Source organism: Anguilla anguilla, chromosome 19 (genome assembly GCF_013347855.1).
Source record: "Anguilla anguilla isolate fAngAng1 chromosome 19, fAngAng1.pri, whole genome shotgun sequence".
Taxonomy (NCBI): domain Eukaryota; kingdom Metazoa; phylum Chordata; class Actinopteri; order Anguilliformes; family Anguillidae; genus Anguilla; species Anguilla anguilla.
In genome coordinates, this window is record NC_049219.1 from 18,058,229 (window position 1) to 18,069,934 (window position 11,706).

Genomic DNA, 11,706 nt, shown 5'->3' on the forward strand with positions numbered 1-11,706 from the left:
CATTGCGTTGCCATGGGGATCTGAGCTTCAGCATTGTGTTGCCATGGGGATCTGAGCTTCAGCATTGTGTTGCCGTGGGGATCGGAGCTTCAGCACTGCGTTGCCGTGGGGATCTGAGCTTCAGCATTGTGTTGCCGTGGGGATCGGAGCTTCAGCATTGTGTTGCCGTGGGGATCTGAGCTTCAGCATTGTGTTGCCGTGGGGATGTGAGCTTCAGCACTGCGTTGCCATGGGGATCTGAGCTTCAGCACTGCGTTTCCGTGGGGATCTGAGCTTCAGCATAGCGTTGCCGTGGGGATGTGAGCTTCAGCATAGCGTTGCCGTGGGGATCAGAGCTTCAGCACTGCGTTTACGTGGGGATCTGAGCTTCAGCATTGTGTTGCCATGGGGATCTGAGCTTCAAGCATTGTGTTGCCGTGGGGATCTGAGCTGAGCACACAGCCGCTGGCATAACCTTGAGACACTGGCTGCTGTAGTGGAAGAACTAACAAAAACACATCCTGGACACACACAGAGTGATCATGTGACTGAGAGGTCCATTTAGAAATAAAAAAGACAGAGGCTGTGCCCAGAAACCACAGAACCTAACATTCACACACGTTCATTACCTTCTCTTCTTTCTTTTTTTTTTAATTTTTTTTTTATAAAAGAAGTCCCATATCCTGCAAAGATACAAATGCTGAAATGTACCAGCAGATGTTCCAGGAGGCAGGGGGTGGGGGGTTCACTGATCATTTTCCTTTTTGAACAAAACAGGTTTAATGGTTTAAAATCGAGAGGTGACCCGGTAGTCTGTCGTATACACCGAGCTCAAACCAGGAGGCGTTTTTCAGGTGACTGACAGTCCACAGAACGTATCGGAGTGCAGGTCTGAACGGAACAGCAGCCGATTGGCCGTCCATGTCACTGCCATCGACTGCATCACACACCAGCACCCACCCCCCCAACGCTAAACGCAACCAAAATCACCCGCAGTCTCCCACTTCCTTCCACGGTATCCCATGAGCCTTTACCCTCTCAGTACAGATGCAGTCGAGTGTGACTATTCGCTCACGGGTAAGAATGGAGAGCTCGATTACACAGACATTTCCAAACAGAGAAACTGCCATCAATACTATCACCCCCCCCCCCCCCCCCCCCCCCCCCCCGCAAATATTATATTTACAGCACACCAGGCCATCTCGTTTCCGTGCACCACATCTTTGTTTAAACCAAAGCTAAAAATAAGAGGGATTACATCACCACAAACATGTGCAGAAAATAAATATCCACATCATATGTTACAATTCAAAGTTTAAATAGGCCAATGCTTCAACCAGCACATGCAGCAACTCAATGTACAGGCCCACTGAACTCTTTTAAATTTCCATAAGGGCCACATTAAACAAAAAAACAAAACCCAAAAGAATAACTGAAAAGAAGCAGGGTATTATTTCATGTACATCTTTAAAAATATGATATTGGGACTGGCTGTCTTTTGTCTCCTTGCTGATCCATATAGAAAAGGTTTTAACTTTAAAAAAGCAGAGTCCCACTGCTCCAGCAAAGAAACAAGACGTCAGAGCTCCCTCAAAAAAAGCTGCAGTCCCCCTCCATTATCCCCCCAACACCGCACCCCACCCCCACCCCCACCCCAACCATAACCCCTCCCAAGGTGGGCAAGTGGTCTGAAAATTCACCTTTTAATTCTGCGTTTATAAAAAAATATCAAGGGAAATGTGTCCCAAGTCGCCACCCTTACATCTGTAATTGAGCAGCCCCAGGAAGAGCAGTTTGTCGGGGGGCGAGGGTAGAGGGCGATGCGCTCACCAGCCCTGCAGGGGGCGCTCTCAGGAGGGGCCCAGCTTGCTGGCTGGGCTGGAGCGATGGCGGAGGTGGGCCATGGTGTTCATGAGTTTGCTGGACGGCTTCAGGGGTGTAATGCAGCCATCAGCCTGCGGGAAGCGCTGGTGGTACCGGTCCAAGCGCAGGTACTTCACCGTCACCAGCTTGCCTGGGGACACCCGGGGAAAAGGAGTGGTGTTATGACGCTAGGACAGATCTGCACTCATCTTTCCCCCCTTTCTTAATGTCTTAGAGAATGAGAAACTGAGGAAATTGGCTTTAAAAACAGGAAAGCGGCAGTAATTTTACCATCAAACCAGGAGCCGTGGAGAGCTTTGAAAGCCTTCCCAGAGTGCTCTGCAGACAGACACTTGACGTACACACAGCCCTGTGGGGGGAGGGGTTACATCCTGTCAATCACCAGTCCATTAAGCACTCAGACTGCACTCCACACAGTGAACTCAGACTGCACTCCACACAGTGAACTCAGACTGCACTCCACACAGTGAACTCAGACTGCACTCCACACAGTGAACTCAGACTGCACTCCACACAGTGAACTCAGACTGTACTCCACACAGTGAACTCAGACTGCACTCCACACAGTGAACTCAGACCGCACTCCACACAGTGAAAACTCTTCTTTTTGTTGGAATCAATGCATTTTTCATAACTTGAGTATATTGTTTCATAATGACAGTATACACAGAATTTCAAGATTAAACTCCAATGCTACATGGACATTTAAAATTAAGAGCAGTGCACTCAAACAACGTTGCAAGGGAGAAGGGAATCGAGTGGACTCTGGGCCTGTTGTTGTAAACACAGCCATCTCTGCTTAAAGCCCTTAGGTCATGTGAAAAACCCGGCAAAGCACAAAAATATGATCTCCTGTCCCACCTCGCGAGAATTCTTGTCGACGGCGATATGGACGATGCCGTCGTTGTCGCTGCACTTCTCCAGAATGGCCTCGTGGATGGCCAGGTGCCAGTTCTCCCCCACCTCCCTGTGGAGCAGAGTCCCCATGCAGGGTATGACACCCGATCTGCAAACTCAGAAAGGACTTTATCTTTGTACAATGCTTCACAGCAACAGATTTATAACGGCCTCTTAATCTCTTAATGTAATTGTAAGATTTCATTTAAATTTCCAAAGTAATATTCATTTTTAATATATACTTTCAACGTCTTGTGGCTTCAGGAAGACACTCACATTATGGGGTCGAACATGTTCCGGATCTTCAGACAGGGGGTCAGGCTGTTGGGTGGAGAGTTCCTCCTGTCCAGCGGGAAAGCTGACAAAAGGAAACAGCGATCGTCCGCCTGGCCTTCCACATTACACGAGTGCGACACAAGCCTGCCCTGAGCACACCTGCGCTGAGCACACCTGTCCTGAGCATACCTGCCCTGAGCACACCTATGCTGAGCACACCTGTCCTGAGCACACCTGTGCTGCACAGTCCGGTTACGGTGGGGCTCACCTTTGCCCTGCCAGACCTTGGAAGGGATGGCCGACATCTTGTCGCCGGGCAACGAGGGCTGAATCCACCTCCAGACCAGGAAGTCGGCCCCACCCACCCTCTGGGTTTCGGTGCGGATCCGCGATTCGTTGGCAGAGAGGAAAGCCACCGCCCTCTCCCACACCTTCTTCATCTTCTTCCTGCGGAGGAATGAGGAAGAGCACGGCGTGTTTCACCATAGCTCCCGAATTTCGGTTCGGATCATTAAAGATCCCAGGGCACTCATCGCGGGAGTAAGAGCCCCACCCAGCACACTGACAGCCTCGTTACCGCCCCCCAGGGGGCAGGCTGGACGCACCTTTCCTGGGGATGCACCAGGGAGTCACGCACGTGGGGGATGGGCAGGTAGGGCTGCAGATCTCTGTTCTCCTGAGACGCCTCACTGTGGCTCCTCAGCACGTCTACAAGGGAAAGACAGCACAGCTGCTCACCCCCCCACACAGCCCATAAACCCCCTCACACAGACCCCCCCACACAGCCCATAAACCCCCCCCCATACAGACCCCCCCACACGCCTCCAAACCCCACACAGACTAGGACAGGACTACAGGCCCACCCCCCACACCGACGGGACTGCAGTACCGATGATCCTCTCCACCATGTCGTACATCTGTCTGGTCTCCTCCTCCGCCTTCCTCCAGCGGTACTTCATGAAGTAGGCCAGGCCCAGCACTGCTGCCACGCCTGCAGAGACCCGGCTCACAGTTTAACACCGGGACAGTAACACAGCAGCGGTGCAGTCTACAGCTGTACAGCTATTCTCATCACACTCAGTAAGCTGGCCAATCCACACACTGCACAGCCATGTGTCACACGCCAGTCAGCTCTGTGGAGTGGCGCGGCGTTTCCACGGCGACCCCGCCACTCACCCGCCATGCCGAGCAGGATTCTGTGGATGACCGTGAGGAAGGCCCGGCGGAAGCGGCAGATGAAGGACATTTTGGGGTGAGTGGACTCCAGGAGCGAGACGTCCGAGAAGTCCGTCACCAGCTCCTCCGGGTCTCTGCCAATCAACCTGAAACCGGCCAATAGAGAGCGTCACTGCAGCACTGCCTCCTCCCACCGCCCCAGAGACCAATCAGGAGCCACGCAGACACATATACACGCAGGACTGGCTAGGATCCGCTTTACCTGATGCCAACGTCCTCTCCGGATTTGATGACCCACTCCAGAGACGTGGCAAAGAAGTCCTCGTATTCTGGGCCATGGAGCTGAAACAGGGAACACACACGCTTTCAGCTGAAACAGGAAACACACGCTTTCAGCTGAAACAGGAAACACACGCTTTCAGCTGAAACAGGAAACACACGCTTTCAGCTGAAACAGGAAACACACGCTTTCAGCTGAAACAGGAAACACACGCTTTCAGCTGAAACAGGAAACACACACGCTTTCAGCTGAAACAGGAAACACACGCTTTCAGCTGAAACAGGAAACACACGCTTTCAGCTGAAACAGGAAACACACACGCTTTCAGCTGAAACAGGAAACACACACGCTTTCAGCTGAAACAGGAAACACACGCTTTCAGCTGAAACAGGAAACACACACACTTTCAGCTGAAACAGGAAACACACGCTTTCAGCTGAAACAGGAAACACACACGCTTTCAGCTGAAACAGGAAACACACGCTTTCAGCTGAAACAGGAAACACACACACTTTCAGCTGAAACAGGAAACACACACGCTTTCAGCTGAAACAGGAAACACACGCTTTCAGCTGAAACAGGAAACACACACACTTTCAGCTGAAACAGGAAACACACGCTTTCAGCTGAAACAGGAAACACACGCTTTCAGCTGAAACAGGAAACACACACTTTCAGCTGAAACAGGAAACACACGCTTTCAGCTGAAACAGGAAACACACACACTTTCAGCTGAAACAGGAAACACACGCTTTCAGCTGAAACAGGAAACACACACACTTTCAGCTGAAACAGGAAACACACACGCTTTCAGCTGAAACAGGAAACACACGCTTTCAGCTGAAACAGGAAACACACACGCTTTCAGCTGAAACAGGAAACACACACTTTCAGCTGAAACAGGAAACACACACTTTCAGCTGAAACAGGAAACACACACGCTTTCAGCTGAAACAGGAAACACATACGCTTTCAGCTGAAACAGGAAACACACACGCTTTCAGCTGAAACAGGAAACTGTTAGCTCACACTCGTCCCTTGCGCACAAGCAGCGCACAAACCCCATATCTACAGTCTCCAGTCCAGAATGTGAAAATGTCATTAATAAACAAAAAATTAGCAAACTTGACCCGTCTAAATGTCGTATCACCATTTCAGGAAAACAAAAAACACCCCGTCCGTCAGTCTTTCTGTAAGACGTCAAAATAAGAGTCATAAAGATAAACATACCATTAAGTACTCGGATGCCTCACTGACCAGAAGACTTCTGTTGGGGTAGCGGCTGTGGTCCCCGCAGTCATGTTCGCCTGTAAAACGACAGCAAAACAAATCACACACTGCAAACCCCCCAACTGCCAACAAACACCCCAACTGTCAACAAACCCTCCAACTGCCAACAAACCCTCCAACTGCCAACAAACCCTCCAACTGCCAACAAACCCCCCAACTGCCAACAAACCCTCCAACTGCCAACAAACCCCCCAACTGCCAACAAACCCTCCAACTGCCAACAAAACCCCCAACTGCCAACAAAACCCTCCAACTGAATCACTGCAGGAACCAATACACACCGGCCAACTTTTATTATACAAGACACGTAAAGATTATCTTCATATTCAAGGGATAAAGGGCAAATCTGAATTAAATCAATTCTTACAATAGAACATATACATGTATAAAATATATAAGAGAAGAATTTACTTTTTTTTTTAAAAACCTTTAATTAACATAAATCATAATTACCAGCAATTACAGCCAGATGGTCGTGCAGGTGCAGCAGGACCTTGAGAATCATGTCTTTTTCTTTGCTTTCCTGTAATAAAATCAGAGGTCATATTACACCAAATGTGTTCAGAACATGTAGAGAAATGCAGTCATTTAAGTAGTGAAATGACACACCACCATTTGTTTAACACTTTGTCAGTAAAATCAGGAACACCCTTCACTTGATAAGTGATTGAGAAGGCATACTCACATAAGCACTGTCAAATTCAGGGCCAAAGGGATGCTGCTTGACTGGAAGAGAGAAGACATTAGAGAATGAACAGAAACGCTGTCTCTGTCTCTGTACCCACAAGCAGGAGAGAACAGCAGCACTGAAATCAAGACCTTTGACTGAGGGCTACTGTGAAGGAAACACAGAGCATGCAGACATTGTCCTCACACTGGAGTCAGAGTCTCCTACACACTCACACACCTGTGCATGCACACACATGCATACACGCACACACACACTTCTGGACCCTGCCCAAAACTAACTGATGTGCAAAGTGTACTCCACTGATAGATGCAATACCGACAGGACGTGGAGTGTGTGATTGCGAGATAACATTCATCCCAGGAATTTGTTATGCCGCAGTCTCCGTGACATATCAGTCGTTTTAGCTGCCTTATCCAGTTCATTCACATGGGTGATACTTCACTCTGTATTTAAGATCATTATTACCACCACCATTCTGATTATTACTTTTACTCATTTGCTGTGCGAACCTGAAATTGACCCAAGCAAGCATCACCATTAGAACAAGCCAATCAAAGATAAGAGTGTTCAACTGTAAGCAATACAGGACAAAGTGCTCTGCAGGTATACTGCTCTGCCTCTACTGTCATTGTCCAATCAAATTAGTTCTTTGATAAGTAGTCACCAATGAGTGCTACTGGAAGGTCTGTATGTGGCCTGCGGTTTGCGGGGGGGGGGGGGGTCCCTTCCTCCCACACTAGCCTGTACAGACCCCAGCTTCCTCCCAGTTACTAAACTTCAGTTCTGTTCAGTCAAAGCTGCTCTGGAAACCTCTTCCACAGTTTTGAGGAGACAGATTTAATTGTTCATCTCCATGTCTGTTAGAACTTAGTGAGCACCCTGACGTGTGCACGAGAACTGCAGTCATGTGACCTGATCCTGCCAGCACCAGCGTTTTAACACAGAGGCAGTCCGGAACTCCATCCTTCACCCTGACATGTTTCAATGTGTGCAGCAGTCACACTGGCTGAGTATACGCTCTTAAACTGCAGAAGAACCAGTAAGCAAGGTCTTTAACCCGCGGACTGCTCCGGGTTCGAGGGGCTGGTTTAATTCACTGGGTGCATTCAGTGTGCAGCAGACTCCGCTGAACTTTACAGTGTTTTTCCACCAGTCCGTCTCTCAGCCTCACGTCCTGCAGACAGCCACTCCAGAACATTTCCACACACGTGCGGTCACGCCGAGGGACAGGCAGAACCGTTTCCAGCCCTTCTGTCCCCCCCGTCTGATCGATCGCTGAGACGCAAGCGGGACTGCTGTCACTGCTAAGGCAGGTCCTGGCCACTGGCTAACTGACTGGCGGGGATTTATTAATAAGAGGAGAAGCCCCGCCCAGACCACATCAGCGTTCTGAACTTTAATTATAAACAAGACTGAGCCTCTCCGCCCCAGTACCGCCTCTCTACAGACCCATGCAGACACACAAACATACACCCCCTGGGCCCTGTTTCACAAAGCAGGATTACTGAGTTAGCCAAATTACTGAGTTAGCCGGATAACTGAGTTAGCCAGATTACTGAGTTAGCCAGATTACTGAGTTAGCTGGATTACTGAGCTAGCTGGATTACTGAGCTATCTGGATTACTGAGCTAGCTGGATTACTGAGTTAGCTGGATAACTGCACTGAGTAAAACCCGGAACCCTCACAAATCTGAAGCATGGACTGGAGTAAAAAGAGCTGTTGTGGGTTTTACGCAGCACAGTGAGCCTCAGTAACCCAGCCTTGTGAAACACCCCCCCAGTCTCACAGCTGCTAGCGCGAACACCATGGACTCTCCTGCCGTTCGTGAGCTCCAATCATCTGGCCCGATGCCAGGCCACTTCCAGCGTTGGCCTATCGCAGAGCGATTTGGCTTCCTCTGCTGCAAAGCATTGTGGGTATTACGTCAAGCACTATTCAGACATACCAGCTCCACCCTGGTTGTGTTCCTGTGAACCTTTCGCTTGGTGGAGGTGGAACTACAGACACCCCACCCCCCCCAACACAGGGGATAAACTCCTACTCAAGAGGCAGCTACATGCATTTATATCAACAAGTAAATTCACTCAGAGCAGATGTCCCTATACCCAAATGTAAGTACAGTGATGCAGATAAAACAGGGACGAACGTTAAATAACATTTTAAACATTAGCCTGTACTCGATTTACAATGCGTAGATAAATATAAAATTTTACATTTTAATGTGGCTCTTTTCTCCCCCTTTCAAGGCGAGAATGGTTTGGCCTGCTGCTGATTTGGGGCGGTTGATATAAGAGACTGAATAACCACAACCTCACGATAATATCAGCCTCTGTCTCGCAAACTGCTGCCAACAGGACTTTCAGATTACATTACATTACATTATCTGCTTCCCCCCAAATCAAGAGTTTCAAAAGAGAACGTGGAAGGAGAGCTTTGAACGGTCTGCACAGCTCTAAGACCAAACGAGGTCCTTTCATCACGGCAAGGGAACACTGAACAGCCGCCCTGCGCAGGAGCAAAACGCAGGACAGGAACCCGCTCACCGCGTCTCCTCACGTCTGCAGTCTGCAGACACAACTTCCCGTCTGCAAACGTGTGAACTGACTTTACACTCAGGCCAGGTGAGAACACCACACCAACCCTAACCCCCCCCAGGCAAGCAGATTTAGAAACACATTTTCTGTGTTAAACTCCGCACATTTCATTGCCCCCCCCCCCCCCCCTTCTTCTTCCATTCCCACAGAACTGGAACAGACCACTCAACTACAACATATTAAAGGAAGACAGGAATCACATGAGGCTCCAAGTCTGTGATCAAGTGCAACTAGCATGACATCATAGAGCCACATCGAGCCAAATCATATTACATGTTAAAAATCAGATTTGGGTTCATTTTAACAGTAATGTTTCAGAACACAAGAACCATGCTGTATTGTTTTCGTGCGCTGGGCTCTATCATACAGTAAACATTTAATAAACTGTACAGTTACTTCGGGGATCTGGTACTTACTGACGACATCCTCATCCGATCCGCCGGATCCGCGCATTCGCAGGTACATGAGCCCGAGCAGCAGGAAGAAGAGGCACGCTGCCGTGAGCAGGAACATGGACAGATAGTGCGCGCTAAAGCCGCCCGTGGCCGACACCTCCTCTCTCTTAAACTGCTGGAGCAGCTCCTCTTCTGGGACCGCGACGGTCTGCTTCGGCCTGGCCTGGCCGTACGCATTGTTCGGGCCCGCGTGGTTGGAGTGATTGGACGGGTAAGCCGCCAGGAGGCTGTTGTATGTAGAGAACCGTGGTTTTAAGCCGATACTGAACCGGCCGCTGGTGCCGCCGCCTCCGTTCCCACTGTCGACGTGGTTATTGTTGTACGCAGGGGGGGCGCTGGTACCGCCATCCGCGACGCTCTCGCGCATAATCGCCGACCTCCACGGGTATCCGCGGCTCCGCAAGCCGCCGCTCAGTACCGACTCGCCCGTGCTCGCGTTTCTGTCGTCCTCTTCCTCCTCCGGAAAGTCTCCCGCCGGCTGGTCATTTGCTCCAAACGCACCTCCTCGCCGCTCCTCTCCCTCCTGGGCCCCCCGGGCACCGCTGAGGAAGGATGGTAGCGCTTTCGGCTGGCTTCGTCTGGAAGGTAGTCGCCGATCGAGCTTTCCCTTTCCGATTACCTTCGGCGACGCGTCCTCTTCCTCCTCCTCCGAGTCGGAATAATCGTCCGCGAGTTTGCTGCGGTTCAGCGGGTAGGAAGCTCCACTGCCGTTCAGAGCCCGAGTCTCCCTTTCCGCTTCTTCCTCGTCATAATCGTCTTCCTCTGTTTCCTCGCAACCGCCTCCCACTTCCTCGTTACGTTGGGACCCCCCACTGCTCGATTTCTCCCGATCAGCCCACCAAGGAGACACCAAGGCGCCTCTCCTCGCCTCCGACAGACCGAGGGAGGGACTAGTGCGGCTGCTGCTACTCACACCGCCTCCCAGGCTCCTGCGAGCGGCTGTGGGTGTTGCTATAGGCCTTAGTGGCGGCTGCTGATGTCCGGATCCGTGGTCCCTCCTGCTGCTGGGCTGCGGGCCTCCTTTCTTCTGGTTGCTTTCAACATCCGATTCGTCAGAACTGAAGCCCAAAACAAACTTGCTCACTCCGACGGAGCGCTTTTCGTTCAGAGCCGGACGGCCGCCCGGGCTCCTGCTGGGTCCCAGATACGTGCCGTCATTACCGACTGGCCTAGCCACCAGCACTGCAGCTCCCGCCGCTCTGTTGCCACCGCCGCTGTTGATGCTGCTGCTGTTGCGAGTTTTTACGGACCTGGATCCCCGCCGCTGCTGATCCTCGCGTAGCTTCTTGAGCTTTTTCAGATAAACGGGCCGTGTGTTCTCGGATACCGGACCGGGAGTGAACCCCAGGCGCTTTAACTCTGAGAAAAGCTCTTCATCAGTTAACTGTGCGGCCGCCATCTTTTCCCGATGAAAAAAAATCACGCACAGAGCTGGGGCGGAAATGACGCATCAGAGCCAGACAGTGATATTAAGAAATTAGTTCGCTCAAGTCACGCAGGCGAGACTGTCTGTTGAGGGAGGTTCAGTGCGCGAGCTGCATTACCCCCTCGGCCAAACACGTTCCCGAGAAAATCAGCATCACAGTATTCCGAATTAATATTTTAGAAAAATAATACATATTACACACGTTGAACAATAAGCCAGGCTGCTATCCTGTTAAATATATTATTCTGCGTGAGGCCTCTCCATGGTTTACTTTAGTATTTGCGTGTGGTTAAATATTGGCTCATAAATAAATGCTATTATGAATAATAATAATAATAATAATAAAAATAAATGTATTTTATATAGCGCTTTTCATGGTCTCAAAGACGCTTTACAATTTGTATTTGTATTTGTTTTGTTTGCGGTTTGTTTGTTTTTTTCTAGAACAGAAACTGTTCTATTTATGTTGTTTTCCTCTCGTATCTAAACAGGATGGTTTGAATGAATAGGCCTATTAGATTTATCTGAGAGAAACTACAAAACCGTAATACGGAATGGATCTGGCAGGTCAAAGAAGCATGCAGATGAAGGTTTATCCCGGGCTGGGGTGAATGGTCTGAAAATAGTCTCACGCAGTGAATTTAATTAAATTACACGCTTCTTAGCCTGGAAAACTACTGTAATTCAAGAAAAATCGCAACATAAAAAATCTGTAAACAGAATTATGACATACAAATTATAAAATTCAAATGCTTTT

General features: G+C 49.8%; 1 protein-coding gene across 1 annotated transcript; it reads right to left on the bottom strand.

Moving 5' to 3' along the window:
* Positions 1 to 1,623: 1,623 nt before the first annotated feature.
* On the bottom strand, positions 1,624 to 10,967 carry lemd3 (LEM domain containing 3). The gene is made up of 13 exons (XM_035401773.1): positions 9,485 to 10,967; positions 6,468 to 6,508; positions 6,236 to 6,305; positions 5,723 to 5,799; positions 4,475 to 4,554; positions 4,213 to 4,358; positions 3,926 to 4,027; positions 3,642 to 3,744; positions 3,305 to 3,483; positions 3,037 to 3,118; positions 2,725 to 2,830; positions 2,134 to 2,212; positions 1,624 to 1,993 (listed from the first exon to the last, which is right to left on the bottom strand). Exons 1-13 carry the CDS (start codon positions 10,920 to 10,922, stop codon positions 1,830 to 1,832), a joined length of 2,667 nt encoding a protein of 888 aa, XP_035257664.1. The 5' UTR covers positions 10,923 to 10,967; the 3' UTR covers positions 1,624 to 1,829.
* Between the last annotated feature and the right edge of the window lie 739 nt (positions 10,968 to 11,706).